Source organism: Maylandia zebra, linkage group LG4 (genome assembly GCF_041146795.1).
Source record: "Maylandia zebra isolate NMK-2024a linkage group LG4, Mzebra_GT3a, whole genome shotgun sequence".
NCBI classification, from domain to species: Eukaryota; Metazoa; Chordata; class Actinopteri; order Cichliformes; family Cichlidae; genus Maylandia; species Maylandia zebra.
The window spans coordinates 5,207,321-5,227,192 of NC_135170.1; the positions used below are offsets into that span (position 1 = coordinate 5,207,321).

The 19,872-nt window shown below is 39.7% G+C and overlaps 1 protein-coding gene across 2 annotated transcripts in view; it reads right to left on the reverse strand.

Annotated features, from left to right (window-relative positions):
- Nucleotides 1-18,077, reverse strand: part of LOC101479871 (serine/threonine-protein kinase BRSK1) — a 32,849-nt gene extending 14,772 nt beyond the window's left edge. For both annotated transcript variants that reach the window (XM_076882890.1, XM_004570314.2), the window contains exons 1-13: nt 16,694-18,077; nt 16,220-16,314; nt 12,798-12,883; nt 12,450-12,590; nt 10,802-10,918; nt 10,388-10,421; nt 10,241-10,309; nt 8,933-9,079; nt 4,232-4,263; nt 3,398-3,562; nt 1,257-1,354; nt 946-1,096; nt 759-819 (exon numbers count right to left, since the gene is read on the reverse strand). In XM_076882890.1, the coding sequence (XP_076739005.1) occupies nt 759-819; nt 946-1,096; nt 1,257-1,354; nt 3,398-3,562; nt 4,232-4,263; nt 8,933-9,079; nt 10,241-10,309; nt 10,388-10,421; nt 10,802-10,918; nt 12,450-12,590; nt 12,798-12,883; nt 16,220-16,314; nt 16,694-16,781 (1,284 nt within the window). In that variant the 5' untranslated portion in view covers nt 16,782-18,077. The remainder of the gene's footprint in view (nt 1-758; nt 820-945; nt 1,097-1,256; nt 1,355-3,397; nt 3,563-4,231; nt 4,264-8,932; nt 9,080-10,240; nt 10,310-10,387; nt 10,422-10,801; nt 10,919-12,449; nt 12,591-12,797; nt 12,884-16,219; nt 16,315-16,693) is intronic.
- Between the last annotated feature and the right edge of the window lie 1,795 nt (nt 18,078-19,872).

Genomic DNA, 19,872 nt, shown 5'->3' on the forward strand with positions numbered 1-19,872 from the left:
CCGTTGATAAATTCCTAAATGATTAATTATTGGACCTGTGATTTTGTATATCGCAGTTACATTTTATTAAATGTATTTTGGGCAAAGAATAATGTTTTTGTATGTGTTTGTGTGTCTTTAAATAACCATCTGAATCCAAACACAGCCTCACACTACTGTTACTTTAGAAATTCAGTTTTTAGCAAAAGATATGGAAATGGAAACATTCCTGCTGTGGAAGAATCCACACTTTGTCTGCTAGTTGATATTTCCAGCAGCTCATTATGTACAGTCTTTGTGTCCAGCTAAGCTAACTTTCTGGCTCTACTAGCTTTATGCTAATGGTTTATCGTTTAAAAAGTTAACTCTTCGTTGTAGTGCTCATAAACAATAACAGCAAATCTGCGGAGCGCTACATTAGCATATGTAGCTAATACAATAAAACTGAGAAACTGTGCACCTGTTAGCAAGTTACACTGTATCAAATCTGAGAGAGTAATGAAGATGAGCTGTAGCTTAGTGTCCTTACAAAAACAATAACTGTATAAAGACTCTGTCACATGGGTGCACATTACAAATGAACTGTAACAGTCTGTGCCACTCCTATACTTTTACACAATCATGTTGTCAAATAATATAAAATACAGCATATGTATTCTGAATAGATATAGGTTGGTTATATGGACTATGTTTAAAACATTTAAAACAACTAAACAGAAAAATTGCCTAAACCTAGCCACCGAGATCCACACAGAAACAATATAGGGTGAAGTTCTTACCCTGGGACTGCTAAGAGGACTGGAGGACAGACCTGTGGAGGCCCCACTGACTGAACGAGACCTTTCAAAGACAGCAGAAAGTAACACATGCGCTCAATCATCAAAAAAATATTCTGGCAGTTTGTAGCTCTAATCTCTTCCAAAGCTGAACACTTTGTTCTCACTTGTAGTTTTAAACAGTTAGTACCTCTGGCTGTATGCATTAGTGTCCAGGGCCCTGCGAGGCGGGGTGGGAGAAACCTGTTCTGTGACACTGAGGACCTCTAAACTCTTCCTCTCCGGACGACTGCGGCCATAACGATTCAGCATGGGGGAGTCAACACGCTTCCTGGGTGGGTCTGCGAGACAAAAATATTTGTGAATTAATTGAAATGGAAATGCAAGAAATAATTAAAAACATCTCTGGACATTTTCAAGAATAAATAGTAGCATGAACGAAGGTCAACATATACATTTAGAGCTTTACATCTTATTTTTTTATGGTCAGGACGATCTCACCTATGTCATTCCTTGGTGGCAGATCCTCGTCCTCACAGCTGGGGTATCGCTCTTTCCTGTCCAACAGGAGGTAGTAGATCATCTTTTCCTGGTTCTCCCTGCAGAAACAAGCGTAGTAAAGCAGGAATTAAATGCTGGGGGGAAAAATGTAACAGCCAAAAGGTCAGTCTTTGGTCATCATAAAGACTTTACAAAGATGTTAAAAAAGACGTGCAAGGCGATGATGTCTTTGTTTGCTTTCATGGATTGCTAGTTAAAGTTCTACAGGACCTGAAGTGTTTTTGCAGGATTGTGTGCTAGTGGTCATTAAAAAGAAATGACTTTTTTAACCTACCTGTATCTATGTCTAGCTAGCTGGCTAGGTAGCAAACTATATAACTGAGAGAAAGTGGTCATCTTTTGCTAAATCTAATATCTATATGTGAAAAAAACCATGTATTAGAGTAACTTGGTCATACAGTAAGTACATTTTGATGCATAATGTCTAAATAAAGTAGACACACTACTAGCTAACTTTTTTTGCTTGCTTTGGGTCACTTCCTGATTGGGGAAAGTAAGTATTCATTGTTCATGTCAACAAAGTTCAGTGTCAACTCTAAACCTGCCTTTGTGAATTATTTGAAGGTGAGGCAACAAATTAACAAGTTATTACAAACATTAGCAGTTTTGGAAGTCATGTTGCTGCCACACGGATCAGCTAGCTGCTAGCGCCTCTGCTACAGTGGTTGCTAACCCTGTCTGCATGCTTGTAGTATGAAAAACTGCTCCTCCTGCTGTGGCAAGTAAAAGAGCCAGGATATAATAAGGATAAGAATACGAATTATTTTGCACTGCAGACATGTTTCATAAAGCTAAGGACTGCACAGCTGGATAATTATATATGCGTCTAAGAGGATTTTCTGATGGTTTCTCTATATAAATAATTGCACTTTGCTCCTTTTCACTTTTACTCTTATTGTTATTTTGTGGCTTTTCCCCCTAAAATTATTAATACTTGCAACTGAAATATACTAAATCAGAAAAAAAGTTTAGAGATCAGATTAAGGACTCTTTCAAATCACGTCACCTTTAATTCTCCTCCAACTGTAACCAAAGCCGTCCTGCCCACCTGCTATTCAAACCCTTCCAAGGGGCAGCCAATCAGAAGAAAGTTGGCAACAGAAAGGGAGCTTAAATGGCTAAAATAAAGAACAAATGATTCACACTATGTGCAGAGCCACTCCACTCATAGCGGCGACCTTCGAAGGACATTTGAAAATGTACTTTTTGAATTTTCTTAAGTGAATATTCAGGAAATAGATTAACTGTCCAGGCTACCAATTCTTGTTTCTGTTACTCTATATCACAGACATTAAACTGTCATATATCCCATGATGTTGCAATTGTTGCAGGTTTTAAGAGAATTTAAAGGAGCTTTTTATCCCTGAAAATTTCATGTGGCTAACTTGTTTAAGTCATAAGGTCAAATCTGACATGTGTTACATTTATTAAATATACATTATATATATAAGTTCTCATCCAAAAACATCTCAGTTGATTCAGAGGGTGATTGGTTTTATACAGTAGTATCCAGCTCCTTTCCTCAGGCTGAGTTCACTTCACAAAGAACAAAGTTTTTTAATAACTTTTTTAATGACTCTTTTATGTATGTATTGTTTTTATTACTGCCATGAAGAGACTAAATACAATTTTATTTTGGAGCCTCGTGTGGTGGGTGAACATCCACGTTAATTCTGCAGACGGAGAGGACGGACAGAGAGGAAAATGCGAGAGGCATTGTTTGCATTGTTGCTCTTGTTCCTGCCATGTCAGGCAGTTCATGATGTAAGTAACTGGCTGGCCACAATGAGACAAAGAGATAATGAGAAAAAGAGAAATTAAATCAGCAACACAGAGTCGTGTTTTCTGTTTTTACTTGCTCAGTATGTATACAAGCACACTTACATTTAAAAACTGCACTTAGCGCCTGTGTAAGAGCTGAGATGCCAGCGGCTGTGATGTTGTAAACTCAGGAATCAGGAGGAATAACGGAGAAACAGGCATGTGGACGTAAATCTGATTTGTGAGTTGAACCGTGGTTGGCACAGATTCGGCAATATCTCGGATGTAAAAGTGGACATTTCTGTGTTGTATTTACTCACTCCTCACTTGTAAGGTCCTGTGTGAGTTTAACCCGATCTCTGAAGCACCCTAGGGAGTACATGCTTTCCAGGACATCAGGGTCAAGCTCAGTTAAGGACAGTATCCTCTTCATACACACTCGGCGAGGGGGAGGCTGCTCTGGACAGGGCTCGTTCCGACCGCCCCTGGCACAAAAACAAAAAGTCAGTCTATTTAGGCTGTGTAATTAAAAATGCTTTCTCTGAAGAAAGTTTAGCATGTGGTGCAGTGAACACCGCCACATCAGCCACAGGCTTTCATGTTTAAGTATAAATAGATCAGGTTTAAGCATGACTATTGAAAGAGATAGTAGAGGTAGTATTGTTTCACTTACACCCTGACAGAAAATAAAAATGTGAGAATAACTGAAAAGCTTAATTTTGCTTTCCAAAATCCAGGCCGGGAGCTACTCTTGGTCTCCAAGACTGCAGGACTGAAGAGAGAAATCCCAAAATAGATCACAGGATTCACTCACCTACTTGTAGTTAACGCTCACTGATGGTGTACTTTATGTATGAGACACGGTATTTCAGTACCAGCATGACTTAAAAGCTTTATATTTAAGAATTGGAATTAGGAAAGACATCTTATGATTCCATAAAATGCTATTTGACTTTGTTAAATTTAACAAGGGGAAATTCTGCAGAGATTTCTTACGCTGCCTTTGAAACAGTTCCTTTGAAGGATCATAGTAAGCTGGTATGTATAAAAAGTCAGCAGGGGTGGAGGTGCATTGAATAGAGAGGGGAAAATGTAAAATGCAAAAAAAAAGCCAGACGGACAAAAGAACAAAATAAAAAGTTAAATATACTTACAGGTACCAGGTGTGTTTCTGTATTGCTTCAAGCTGTATTGAAAAAACAAGCCAATATTAAAGCACATTAAAGCATATTAAAGAGAATTATTGTGACTTATTTACATGTATAATCACATCTCAACTCTGGGTTCTGGGAAAAATGTCAGCGTTTTTAAGGAAAGCACATCTGTTTATGTTTGATATAACATAAGATGATCACGTTTATGATAATGATTGAGTGATTAATCGTAAATTACCTATAATTTTGAATAAAAATTTTAGTAGATTTACATTTTCAGTAACTCCACCCATGTTCTAATGTCATATTGTGTTACCTGATGTGAGCTTATCATGCTAAAATGATGATTGTTAATAGAAATACCATTATTCTAATTATGTTAGCACAGCTGAAATACGTGCGCTATTTTAAGAAGCAGTATGTTTAGCGTCTGTGTGTCATTTGTCTCATTTGACCAGTTTCGTGTTATATCGGACCATTTGCTTCATTAAAAAAAACAAAAAACATCTCAAAATGAACCCAGACTTCTGACTCAAACCCATATTTTACAACTACAAGTCCAAAAATAGTTGTGAAGTTGTATCAAATGTACATAAAAACAGAACAGAATGATTTGCAAATCTCACAAACTCACAGTTTTTTCACAAAATAGAAACCACTGCTTCTTGTTTGCTATTGCATTCGAGCTGTTCAACACTCAGCAGCCTAATTTTTTAATTACACGATGTTTTCCATTGGTGAAAAAAAGACATTGTCTGGATGGAAGCATATGTTGCTCTAAAACGTGTACTGATGCCCCCTCAGTTCAGAAACTCTCATCTTTGGTCCCTCACCTTTTTAGTCCAGGAGATGCAGGTCCATGTTTTTCAAAAGGACTTTCAAATTTCAGTTAATCCGACCACAGAAAAGTTTTCCACTTTGCCTCAGTCCATTTTAAATGAGCTTTGCCCAGAGAAGACAGTAGCATTAACCTGCATTTGGGTGTGGCGTCGTGTGTTCACAGACAGTGATTTCTGGAATTGTTCCTGAGCCCATGCAGCGATTTACAGGACAGAATCGTGTCTGTTTGTTGCAGATTCGTGAACCCCTACCCATGTTTTCTTCTGAGTCTTTCTAAGATGTTCTTTTTACACGCAGTTGTATTACTGACCTGTTGACGGTTAACCTTATTAGTTGCAAAATGTTCCTCCAGCTGTTTCTTTTAGTACCACTTACTTTTATCGCCTTTTGTTGCCCCATCCTAACTTTTTAAAGACATGTTACAACGGTGATCTAAAAGAAGCCATTTTTCTTACAGGGAAGGTAATGAAACAATGTGAAGCCCATCTTATTAGTGGAAATATTTCAATCTCTACAGGAGTGGACATAAAACCCAGGTCAAACCATGCAATGCCCAGAAGGACCCACGAGCTACATCTCAGGACTGTTTAAAAAGAACATGCCACTACAGCATTGGTTTGCAAAGGTATATCTGAATAAACCACAAAGCCATAGTCCAGACCACAACCTCACTGAGATGCATAAATGACTGCTCACAAACCTCACTGCACTGAAGCGACACTGTAAGGGAGAGCGGACAGAAAATTCCTCCACAGTGATGATGATGAGTGATTGATGAAGTTGACTTGAGGTTATTGCTACCAAAGGTGGTTCCACACGCTGCTAATGTACTCTGTTTTTCACAGCTCTATTTATTAGGCGTTAGCTACTCTTTCTAGCTAGCTAAGATTTGCAGATTTGACAGGCTAACATGATGGTAAACATGCTAACTATTTTTATCTTCATTATATCAACATGTCAGCAAGGTCATTATAGTTATATGAGCTAACTGGTGGAGCATTTAGCCAGTAAAGGGCCACAGATTCTAGTTTTCACAACATGGTAAAAAGTTTCCCTGCAGCAGTCCTACATGCCCTCGTACATTAGATTCTCTGCATTAGGACTGCATATAAGTAGAAGCCATCCCATCGGTCCTGTGCAGCATCTCTTGGGGCTAGAATAATGAAGCAGCTGCAGTTCTGCAAGTGTATAAAAGGAGAAAGTGGGCCTACTGTGTAAGCACTGCATTTATACATCTGCAGAGAGGAAACTTGCAAGCATCTGCACACAGCTAGGGATTTGCATTGGTGAACTTGCTTACAAAGGACTGCAGACAGGAGCCTTTCCAACCGCCTCCTGTTATAAATTAAATGTGATGAAACACTAAAGATGTGTTGCTTTATTTGATCTTAACTACTACTAAACTGGTGTGGAATCTGTCTCCTTGTGCAGTGGGTGGTTTCCATGGAGGCAACGAGGAAGCGGATAGAGACAGAGAGAGTGAGGGAGAGACAGTCTGACCTGGTTTCAGGCTCCATTAATCAACAGCTCATCAGACAAACTCACAGCTTTGATTAAATCTGCTGTAGTAGACTAACTAACCAGACTTTTCCTCCTCTCTGTCCTTATTTTACAGCCCTCTGTGACACACATTGTCACAGTTGTCCCCATCTACCTGCCTGTTAAGCATGAATTAATTTCCACACGATTGCTTTATCTCAGCTTCATTTTATAACCTGAGTTCAATGGAACTTCATCTAGCTGCCCAGATCATTCACTCATTTCTTTATTCGTTCACTTACTCACCCTACCAGTCTTTTCTTTTTCAAGAATCTGACCTGTAGTTAGAAAAGGTTTTGAGTTCCTGGATTCATTTAAAAACTACAAACTTGCGTCTAAGAATAGAAACAACAAATAGTGGTAGTTCTGTCATTGCTGACTCTACTTCTGTCTTTTAGCAAAACCTTACGGCCATGCCTCTGCTCACTCCTTCTACCCTCCTCGTTTCTCTCCTTCATCCTCCCTCTGTAAGGTCTCGTGTCAGGTTTAATGTCTGTCACATCTTGAAGCAAACCCAGAGGCCGGGTCTTTTCTTTTCCCCTCATCCACCCTTTTAAATGTCCAGGCCACGTGCTGTAAAAAATCCGATAATCCCCACCCTCCTTTGCTACTTTTACGACACCTGAAAGGCTTTTACATTTGATGCAATTTACAAGGATTATGGAAGCAGATCTAACATTAAAATTAGTTTTCGAAACAGCATGATGTTGATTTTAAATAGAGGAAGACAAAAACAGGCCTTTCATTTTAATGGTGCTACAGTTTATCTGGCTGAAATGTTACTGACAAATCATACAAATTGCAGGTACTTAGCTAGTTCAGTTAACACTACATTCCACAGTTCAGTGAAACAGCATCTCCACCTTTATTTTTCAAAATTTTAAAAATGGGAAACGTGAACAGACTGGTAACACACACAATACTGTTCCATAACTCATGTAGGAGAAAAAGAATTGTAGTTTAGTGTTAAGATAGTTACCAAGTACATTTTGATAGATAAGTACATTTTGAGATTACACTGATTTTTACCAATTATTAGGCTACTGCACGTGTTCATATTTCCAACCAATGAAGGAGCTTGCAAAGAAAAGCGTCTGGACTTCTTTGAGTTGCTTGAAGACGTTTCACCTCTCATCTGAGAAGCTTCTTCAGTTCTAAGGTCAAATGGTGGAGAGTCCCAGATTTAAGCCCTGTGGGAGTGTCCCCCGCCCCAAGAGGGTGAAGAGGTGAAACGGCTTCAAGCAACTCCAAGAACTCCAGAAGCTTTTCTTTCCAAGCTCCTTAGACTACGATGACTTGGATGACTGAGAACCTTCGCAGACATATTTCCAACCATCCATTCCACTTATCCTTGCTAAGTTGCGCTGGAGCCTATGCTAGCTACCATGGGCCGAGAGGCAAGGTACACCTTGGACATGGTGTTAGTCTGTCAGAGGGCTAACAAATAGAGACAGACAACCAATCGCACTGATGGGCAATTTAGCATTACCGATTAACTTCACCCCACTAACTGCATGTCTTTGGACTGTGGGTGGAAGCCAAATTACCCGTAGAGAACCCACACAAACACAGCGAGAACATGCAATCTCCACACAGAAACGCCCCGGCCAGATGGTGGAATCAAATCATGAACCTTTTGCTGTGAGGCAACAATGCTAATCACCACACCACCATGCTGCCTATGTGTTCATATTTCAATAAATATAATTTATTTCAATGTCATGAGGCAAACAACTCACAGAATGGGTAATAATTTATGGCTTTGACTCTTAGCTGGTAACACTGGCTAGGACCTCCTACTGTGACAAGCAGGACCAACCTGCTATCTGTGCAGGCGGTATTCTTAAGGAAGTAAAGCCCAGTTAATACTGTTAGTAGGAAGCTAGCTTGCAGATATGCTAATGAATGTCGGTCAGATGAGCAAGTCCAACAATGTCTTTATCTGGAACAATCCATAGCCTGACAAGTTAGCTTAAAGTCAGCCATAATTACAAAATGTTTAGTTGTGTTCGTTGTAGACAAAATGAATCAAATTAGAGTACACTTTTTGATTTGTATAGTCATGCCTAATCTTGTGGGTTGAAGCTCCTTTATTCTCCTTCCGACAGATTTTAACAGGAAAACGAAAAGAATTCAGAGAGAGCTCTTCATCTTTGCTTCCAACGTGATGTTGGATAACCTCTTTAATGTCACTGTAGTTACATATCTTGTGCGTTGCTGCATTATTATTATATAATCAACGAAAACTAAAACATGGGCTCAGAAAATCTAGGTAAATCACCATCAGCTAATGTTGGTAATAGTGACATGTTCCCTTCTTACCGTTAGTCTCTTGTCAGAGTTGACTTCTATCATTCCTTTGAGCAAAGCTTGGCAGTCAGGAGGTATAAAGTGTGGCATGTGGAATACTCCACTTTTCACTTTCTCTAGAAGCTGCCGCAGGTTGTCATGATCAAAAGGCAAGGCACCCTGGAAAGTGACGGCAGACGATGGAGAGAGAAAGGATGAGATTAAGAAGTACTGGTGGTTTAATCAAAAAGAAGAACTGCTCACCAGTCTGCAGCTGGCAACTTTGTGTCAAAATTGTTTTCCCAGTCAACCCTAACCATTTAAAGTCTTTATGTACAGATATCAGAATTGCTTTTTTGGTCCAACTCTTCTATCCAAATTGAGATGTATCTCATCTAATAATAGCTGGTGACATTCAGAGTAAGTACCAGCTCCACACGTTACACCTTACGATATCCTGAGGACTAAGGACATGAACATGGGAAGCTGTGGACACCACTGATAACCAAGGCTGCTTCAAGTCCACCTTAAGGAGGATTAGTTTGTGCAATGTGGTATAGTGTCTTGCAGACAAGTCCCAAAAAACTGGAAAGCACTTAGACATGTGCATGGCACCTTGCATTTATGATGTGACAATTGACATCACTCAGACCCAAGTGGACCCTCGATTGCCGTGTCGAACTGATAAGCTCTAAGTCATCATCTGTAACGAACCCAGTCCAACACTAACTCTAAATCCATCCCAGGGCAATCTTCGTGTTAAGTAGTTCTCTCTTGTCTTGGCAATCAGGAAACAAAGAAAAATAATAAATAAATAACTCTAACACATTTCAAAAACTATTCAGATTTTTTCCAGAATGATCCATTTGGCCTTTCTCCAAGATATAAAGTTAGGACAAATCACCCAGGGTGACCTCAGGGGTAAAAGCACATGGCAGACCTCAGCCAAGATCTTGGAAATCAGATCACTGTTATTAACCCACATCAAATATTATCCATTGTTTAGCATTTATTGTGAAAGGACTGTGGAAAAGCTGGGAGGGAGAGCAGGGGGAAGACCTGCAGTATATGGCCTCAGGGCAGATTCCACCTGGACCTCTTTAATAACCGTACAGCATATGGTCCCCAGCTTTCTTTCTTTCTTTTCGTCAAAGAAGCACTTTTTGTTCATCTCTCAACCACAAGGTTCAGTTTTGGGTTACGTGGTTACAGCTAATAACTGAGAGCTCAAAGAGTAAATGTTCTAAATAGACATAAGTCGTACAATCATACAAAAAAGAAAAGAGTACACACTATAAGAAAGAGATATAAAAACCCCAGAAGCTGAGAGAATCTTCTTACCACGAGGAGAGCAAACAGAATGACTCCACAACTCCAAACGTCCGCCCTACGACCATCGTACTTCTCACCCTGAAACACCGCAGTGGGTTAATGTTACACATGCAAACACACACAAAAGACATCATTCATTTAAAGTAGGTAACTCACCCTTATGACCTCTGGGCAAGCATAGTGGGGAGATCTGAAAGGAAAGAATTATTTTATTCACCAAGATATCAAAAACGCTTTCATGGATGTTGATTGTGTTGTGATCTGAGAGTACAAAAACTGAGAACACCTGCTTTTTAATCCACGGACTGAAAAGGTGAATCCAGGTAAAACCTACAATCTGTTGCTAATTTTATCATTTAAATCCACACTCCTCCCAATGGGCTGAGCGTTTGAGCTCTTGGTGAATGCTGCCATTGATTATGTAAAAAGCACAATGGATGTTTTATGGGTTGCTTAAATTCATTAAAATACTAAGATACTGCACACATGCTATCTGTTTTATTCATTACAATAAAACTGATAAGACAACTGAACCACAAAATCTTCTTTGTGGTCTTTGCCCATACTCACCCACAGCTGGTTTCCAGCAGACTATCCCCAACTTGTAGCGAGGCCATGCCAAAGTCTGCTATCCTGATGTTGTTCTTCTCATCCAGGAGAAGATTCTCTGGCTTAAGGTCTCTGTGACTGAACATACAAACACTCAATGAAAGCACTGAAGTATTTTTTCCAAGCCGTAAGTAGAAAGAAGAAAGGTACTTATTTGTATATTTGGTTGACTAGTTTGACGTGAACATTCATAGCACAGTGTTTATTAAAGGTTAGGCTTCTGGAAGAGAAAGCCTCCATGTGGTTCTAATAGGGAACTGGTTTCAATCAGACCAATTATATAAGCAGGTGACATGGCACTCAGATAATGCTAAAAAAATCAACCTGTGTTAGAATTCAAACACAGATGGTGATTGTCATGACTATGCCTCCAAAGAGCCAATCAGCAGTGAAACATGTAAGCCAATCAAGTTGCATATGTGTCACGTTCAGTGTACGTTACCCACACATTACTAACAGTCACCAAAATTTGTATCCACAGTGCAATTTTGTTTGAGTCACCACTAAATATGAAATGAGGAATTTGAAAAATCGCTGTTATCTAACAGCCACAATCAGCAATTTATTAACAAACAAAAATTCTTCATTAGAAGTATATGATGGGCCTAAAAAAAATCACATACAGCTAGCGTATAGGTTTGGAAAACCTTGGGGCTCAATCTGCATTTGGTAATAATTCCACCAGAGACAATTCCTCATTCAAGTGGACTGATTATGCTCTTTTCCAAATCCTCTTTTTTATTGAAGAACTCTACTAGAGTAGCTTTCCACAACTGATGATTTAAAATAATCCTTTCCTTAAAGCTAGCCTCTCTTTAAGACAATTTTTCTGCCCCTCAAACAACAAAATAGGAAGTGGGCGGTGCCCGATATGACCATATTAGGCATCTTTCCCTCTTACTGAAATCATGAAGACACAAGAGTAGAAAAAATGATCTGAAACTATTAGTGTTTTGAGTCATAGGCACTATAGATACATTAGCTGACCTGAGTTTTTGAAGGTTTAATGGCTAATATGAGCACCTACCACTGTTTAAAGGGTCCCTTTAAACTTCTAACATAGTCTCATTTGTGCTTTCTTGGCTAGGACACTCATCTAAAAGAGTTTTAATCCTCTACCTTTTTTCTTTGTTAAATAAAAATAAGTGAAATAAATTTAAATACGAATATTCAATAATATTTATTTTAATTCGCCAAATTCTATTATAAAAAGACGATGAGAAGCTAGAATGTGGCTAAATGAATAATGAATTATCTCTCATTTATTCCATCTTGGGAGCCAGTGGGCTAAACCAGCTGCTTGAATATGAAATAGATAAAACAAACCCAGGTCTAATTATTATTCATAACAACCTGTAAGGCCCAGGCGGCAAATATCTGCAGAATCAGTATTTTTGCTTGCAGTTTATCTGATAATATTCATACTGTTCCTTGAGTAGGAGTTTGTAAGCACTGCTTTTATTTGTAGATCTTTAAATTGTCATACTGCTACTTTAACTAAGTAAAGGATCAGAAAAACTGAGAATGATTTAGTTCTTAAAGCCATTAAAGAAAAGTCATCAACAGGCAAACGACAAATGAGAAAGGTTTCCTGTAGCTTCTCACTGACCATATGGAGTGACTATGGCAGAAGTCCAGGGCAGAGATGATTTGTCTGAAGAACTTCCTGGCCTCTTTGGGGGTGAGCCTACCCTTCTTCACCAGGTAATCAAATAACTCTCCGCCAGATACATGCTCCAACACAAGGTACCTGGGTCACAGACAAGAAATAAGTAACATAAAAAACAAAAGGTTTATCTCTGCAGTATATCTTCTATGCCATGTGCTTATTTATCTCGCTTTTGTCTTACAGAACATTCTTCCCTTTTTAATTCAGTGTTGTTTCTGCTCTAGCAGAGATCCAGAAGCAGATTATTTTATGTCAGCAGAAAGGAGAAAGACACAGAGATGTACTCACAGGTATTTGTTATTTTCATAGACATCATGCAGCTTCAGAACATGAGGGTGCTCTATTAGTTTAAGAATAGCTATTTCTCTCTCCACCTGCACAGACGGAGGGAGGGAGAGGTGTAGAGAAAGGTTAAGAGAGAGGGAGAGAGAAAAGAGCAAGTTAGAAATGATAGAAATGGAAATGTCAGACAGAAGAGGAAGGGAAATATGATGTAAGACAGCAAGAGGGAGGACACAAGCATATAAAAAAAGTTGGGTAAAAATTCAGAACAGGCAGACTTGTTTTTCAACTTCTTTTCAATAGTGTGCTACATTTAGTGCAGAATAATCAGAAATAGTAACAAAGTAGAGATGCAATACACAAATTATAATTTAGAACAAAAAGTTCTGAAATTGAAATTGTTAAGAAATCATGAATCAAATGTGCCCTGTTCTAATACCATTATTTACTTTGCGCAAGCTAGTAAGCAGGTCAAAGCCGTAGTAAGCTAGCTCCATTATGCTAGTTACTAATCAAAATGCTAGTTTAAAGCCTGTGTCTTATCTAAACTTTCATGAAGATAAAGACTTGGCATGTACAGAGTGTGACTGTGAATTTCTGGGCCACTATCCAAGTTAAAAATAACAGTTTGGAACAGCCGCTTCTCTTTTGTTTTGTTTGTTTGTCTTTTAACTTTTAATTATAGAAAAATAACCAAACCTTTTAAAAGTATTTTAGCTCTTCACCACACCATCTCTGAACATTTTAACTAGTGCAAAATTGATGTGTCACCGTACATAAACGTGTACCGCTGCAGTAAATATCATCTTACTTTGACAATACGCAGATATCGTTCACGAAGGCCCGTATTAGCTTATAGAGCTATTCTGACAAATTATTAGTGCATCCCCTTTTAGAGCCTGTGTTTTGTTTTGTTTTTTTTTACTCCTGCTTTATGGATGAATAACATTTACAACTCATAGCTAACAAACCTCCAAAGAAATACATAATTACGTAATTTTGCTGCTAACATTTTAGCCTTTTTTAGCAAGCAGCTTCTTAGCTAGCAGGGCTACTATGGTTGAGTCATTTTGTCTCTCAGAGACCATAGTTCAAATTCCACACAGAATTAATAATTGATGTTAATGATGTTTGGTTAGCATCTGAAAACCAAAATAACTTTCTAGGTTTATGAACTAAAACACGGTTTGGATTCAAATATGGCTGCCACTTTTTCAAAGCTCTGTCAAGGTGACGTATCCCTTTTGAAGAGTCCAAAGAGCACAGCTTAAGGCATAAAATCTACTTCCTATTGTAGCACATTACCTGTGTTTAAATGAACCAAAATATTTCTTTTCGGTGACTGTTTCACATTTTGCCTTGAGACCAGGCCGTGTCAGTTGATTCCAGGAGCAGTTTTCTGTAAAACTTATATAGTCACACTTTTTTTTATTAATCTTTGATCAGTCAAATATGATGAAACCAAAGAAAAAAGCTAGTTTTTCTGTCTAAAGGCCATTCTCAAGATTTATCTGACTAAATTCAGTACTTGTACTTCCTTAGACAGGGGCAGACAGCCCTCATATTAGCTATTGCTAAACTTTTTATGCTTATTGCTTATGTTTTATTACAATACATGAAAATATGGATGCCTATTTTTTAAAAGAAATGTAATTTTAAGTGTTCCTTTTAAATATTTATTCATTCATTCAGCTCTAGTAGCTGTCCACAGCATGACCTATTATAGAGCAGAACACGTGGCAGAGAACTAGGCGCAGCATTGATTTTCCTTCCACACTGGAAGATTGATTGCTGGACAGTAAATTCATGTCATGTCTACTGTCTTTTAAATAAACTTTACAGCTGAAAAATATAGTCTGAAATGCCCTAAAAGTTTAAACAAAGACCTTTGTGAGGCCATTTAAGGACTACTTGTTGTCTATGTAAAACACATCTATGAAAAACTGCTTGGTTTAATTGAATACAACAGGACTGTGACGCAAGAAATATATTTTAAGACAGCATAAAACTAAACATATATGAAAAAGTCTGTAGCCACACAGTGATATCTTTATATTTTGGTAGGAAATTGGGAAATATGAGCAGCAATTTATTGAAACATTCAAAAATGTACAGCAATACAGTATATGACGTAAAAAAAATATTGGTCATACTAAATATAAGTCAGCATTTAGTATGACCACATTTATTCTTCACCATAGTCTGAACTCTCTGAGGCCATTTTCTTGTCATTTCTTAAACTAGTCTTCAGGAATAGTCCTCAAGGCTTCTTGAAGGACATCAAAAAAATCTTCTTTGGAAACTGGCTGCCTTTTGTTGTCTGTCAGCATGATTCCACTCTGCTTCAATACAAGTGAGGTCAACTTTCAGATATTGTTCAAGTTTCAAAGAGAGCCACCTAGACTTCTTTTGCGTTTCTGAGATGGTTCTCCTTCTTCAGGTCATTGACTGCAGATAGTTTTTAGGCCTGTCATTTCTTTTGTCCACCACTTGTTTTTAAAGACACACCACACATGACAAGATTTGCCATGTTTTGGAATCACTTTGTTGGTGCAAAAATTTATTTATTTTTGTCTGTCAAACTGTTCTTTGACATTTCATTTTGCATATTCAGCTAAAGAAATTGGTACAAATTATGTGTTTTTGCAGCACTAGCACTAACTCTTTGCTAAGTTGTCCGTTATGTGTGGACACAGCACTGGTTCATCCCTTGAATTTTGTGCCTTTTTAAGCTTGAGTGATTCAGGGCATTTGTCACGTGCTATTGGTGAATGCTGCTTTTTTCCCAACACAGTTATCAGACTATAGAAAGAAAACATTATTTTGTATTGTTCTGATAAAATAAACACACACATGGAAATGGGACAGGAGCAGGTTCGTGATGTTTAAGCCAAACATACCAGATGTGTGATATATATCTGCCTCACCATGAAATCTTGAGCTATCCGGTGTTTTTAGGATGCTGACATTTTTGCACATCTTAAAACATATGCTAGCACCGTGCTGCACGTCTAGCGCCTAAAGTGAGCCTTGTGCAACCTGCCAGTTCTAAAAAAGACATACCCTGTAAAGCTCCAAGCAATCAACCACATTAAAAACGCCAACATGAACAAGCTATTTAGATTTCAGTTCAGTCCAGTGTATTTCTGCTGCAGTTGCTTTCATCAGAGGGCTTAATTAGCAGAATGAAATCATCCCTATTGTTCGGTATACAGAAGCAGTGCCCACACACACTCGGCAGCTCCAAGTTCCAACACACTGCCGGGCTTTTCTTGACAAAAATAAAGACTAATTTTCTGCTGCTATTTCTGCAGAGTGCAAGCTTAACATGATTTGAGCTTGGCAGCCACCATAATGACAGCCACAGTGCACGGCACAGCTAGAAAGACAGCTGGATAAGTAGATGAGGTGAATTTGGAGTGCTGTACCTTCATTAGAACCGATTCAGAGAGCTTCTCTCTGTTGACGATCTTTATGGCCACCTTCTGCCCTGTTATACAGTGGACACCCAACTTCACAAGTCCTGAGAAGCAAGACAGAGGGAGGAGAAGAGAGCATCTGAATATCGCAGATCATGATGCGGTGTGAATAACAGGAAGGAAGGGACGTCATGATTAATTCAAAAAGCTTTATTCTTCCAACTCAGCTTCAAAAAACTGACTTAGAGTTATCTCCATTCTCAGAAACCTCCTCAAAAATGTTTAGCCTTTGGGAGGCCCTTTAAGAAGGCCGTGGAGGGATAAAACTACAGGAGATGAGAAGACTTAGTGTACAGAATAAATACGGATTAAACCATGAGCTTCGATATTACAGAAATGTTAAAGTAGCTTTGCAGTGGGGTGTTACACCCCGGCGCACCTTGCAGACGCCCTGTTTTTTGCGTTACTCTGCAGGGTGCCTACCTGTCTGTCCCTTCCCGAGGGTCTTCTCCAGCCGGTAAGGCCCCACAAACTGACTGGACTGGCCCACCGTCAGCTCTTTGCTGCTCATCCTTCCCGAGATGAAATTCTATTCCAGATATAAGGCAAATCAAGATAGCGCTCGCTCCTGCTCCGTGCGTAATGCCGTAACGCACATTACAGGCGGCTATACGGCGGTGCAGAGAGGAGGAAAGGAGAAGAGAGGAGGTGCGGACTGGTCGTGATCTAAAGCCGGGCCTCGCAGGCTACTCCCATGCAATTGTTTGTCATGCGGTCAGGAGTGAGAACCGGTCCTGTTTCCACTCTGTAAATCCAGAGTCTTTCAAGTCAGTGTTACCAAAGCACAGGAAGCGGCATCATTCAAGGGAAAGGTAGGAAAAGATCAGAGATGAGGACGTGTGAGGTTTAGCCGGTACCAGAGATGGGAGATGTCCACAGAGGTGCGAACAGTCACATTAAACCCACCCCCCTGCTATAAATAACTGTAGTTTAAAGCTGACTGATCCTATATAGCTTATTCAGCTGGCCAAGAGTACAGCAGTAACGAAAAATCTCATTCAGACCTGGACAGGAAGGCTACATTTGCCACAGATTGATTTCTGTAAGAGCAGTCTCAAATATCCGAAGCCAGAATGCCCTGATCGATATCAGGGACCCCCGTTCTTCTGTTGCCGTCCAAAAAAACTGTTTTCATAATCCTCCCGAGCCCATACATTCCCCTCTTCCTGTCAAGTCGGGCCTCATTTGGTCACAATCTGCCTTTCTGTGTAGATGCGGCGTTGCCCAGATAACAATCTATTATCACAAACAGCATCAGCAAGAAGAATGGGTTTTCCAATATCCGGTGCACACTTTGGCTCGCCCCCTCCCCGGCCCTGCATCAGGAAATAGAGGAAGAGGGGGAAGAGCATCAAAAAGGCAAACAGCCTCGGGGGCAGACCGGGCCAGACGGCCGAAAGGCGTGCTGGCTCGGGACAGCTGCAGCGTGGAGAGGTGCGCTCGGTGCGCCGGGGGAAGGATCAGCGCTCAACCCGGTGATTAATCCCGCTTCTAGAAACAACAAGCATCTTCAGCTGGCCTGGTGGTAGCCGACTCCCCGCCTCTCCTCTTCCCCTGCTCCCTCTCCCCCTCCCTCTCTCTTCTTCTCTGTCTTTCCTTTCTTTCTCGCTGGCCGGTTTTGCTCATGATATCACCGCATCTCCTCCCTTAGCCGGCTGCTTCGTGCACAAGGAGCAGAAAAAAAACGCTAAATAAGTAAAAACATTTTAGTTTCGAGTCTTTCAGGTAGTCCGAAGTTGGCCGCATCCATGGGAGTGTTTATCATTGACGGGATGTCCTCCTCTACTCTGCCGCTACCCGTTTTTTACCCCTCTTGTTTCCTCCACCTATTACACTCCTCCTCCTCCTTTTCATGGGTCAGCATCAGCATCCGGGTTCCATAGTTCCCGCCCCACCCCTCCCTGGTGCTACGCCTCTACCTCGTCCAACTCCCCACTCCCCCACCCCACCATCCAACTCCCCACCTCCCCCTCACCACCATCCAACTCCCTTCCTCCCCTCCCCACCCATCCTTTTAACTACTGCAAAGTTCCACAAAGTAAAGTAGAAGTTATAGCGCCAGTTATAATGCAGTCAGTCACGCAATCGATGTGCACATGTTCAGCACACAGAAAAATCTGTTTGGCAAAACTTTTGAACAACACATAGATGAAGAAAGTGTAAAAGTTCGATTGTATTGTTTCTTTGTTTTTCTGCAGGTTAGATGGCAGCTGCTGTCCAGGTTCTGGTTTTAGATTTTATTACTGTATATGACTGCAAAATTGGATGCACTGTAACAGGATCATTCCATATTAAATGAATCCAGTCTGCCAGTTGTTAACCCCTCAGAATCAGCTTTTTATTTTTCTTTTAATACCTGTCTCGGTTACAGGAAACACTGAAGTAAACGAGGTGGGCATCAAGAACATAATACTACCAGGGTAAAATTTGAAAGGATAACACTGAAAGCACTGAAGGCTCCAAAGTGAGTGTTAAAAATGAAAAAATGAGTGTACTGTATTCAACAAATGGAAGGAGTCACAGCCAGAAGACAAGTCTGGTGTCAAAGTGTAGATTAAAAGAAGAACTTTCATATACTATAACTTGGTTTGACCAGCCGCTTATACCTGTCCCACATGCTGTTATCCTTTAACATTTACCCAGAAAGCTCTGTTTCAGTTTTTCTTCTAATGCTAATGCTAATCCCCCCATATTTAAGAAGTTATGAACGTTTAAGATTGCAGATAAATAAATAAATGAAAATTTAATTAAAAATAAATATGTAAATAAATGAAAAACAGCCAACTCAGACCTGAGGACCGTTACTGCATCTAAGAAACAAAAATGCAATGGTAAATTTTTGTATGCTTTCAACGGTTACGCCAAAGTTGCTATACTAAAAAAAATATCTGATTCTGTGGGTGTCAGGTGGGAGGCACTTACTAATAAATTTCTAATTTGCTTGACTGTCACAGAAATTCAAACTTACAAATATTTTGGGCACTTTGTCATTAATTGTGAAATATATTTTCTGATTACTGAAGTTGAAAATAATTGCAGGAGTTCAGCAAGGCTCTATACTAGGGCCACTCCTCCTCCTACTTGTGGTTGCTAAGAGACGACCTCCCAGTTTGAAAAAACGAATCCAACAGGATTTAATCAACCCCCAAACACTCCCAAGTTAAATGTCCAACAGCTGACTTTGTGTCAGCTGCCTTTTTAGAGTTTGGCAAAAAGAAAACCCCCACCACCGCTTTTTGCTCTTTTGTAACTACTGTGTGGTCTGGCAGCCTGGGATTATTTTATAATGCAGCCTTTATACTCTATTAAGGCTTAAAGTTAGGGGTGTGGCTTCTTAGACTGACAGATGGATCCTAAAAGTGGTGACTTGTGGCCTTGCTGTGTGCAGAACCTCTCCTCCACTAAGTGGAGTCACTGTTTTTGTGGTGCTGGTCCTTTTTAGGTGTGTTTTTGTCGGAATTATCTAACAAATAATGCTTTGTTGCTAATACAAACAGCCTATCCTAGAGGTCTGTGCTCTTGGTGAGTTCAATTCTGATATATGTATGCTCGGCTATTTAGCACCAGTGAGCAGGTATTTGTGACTAGTGTGCTTTGCAACC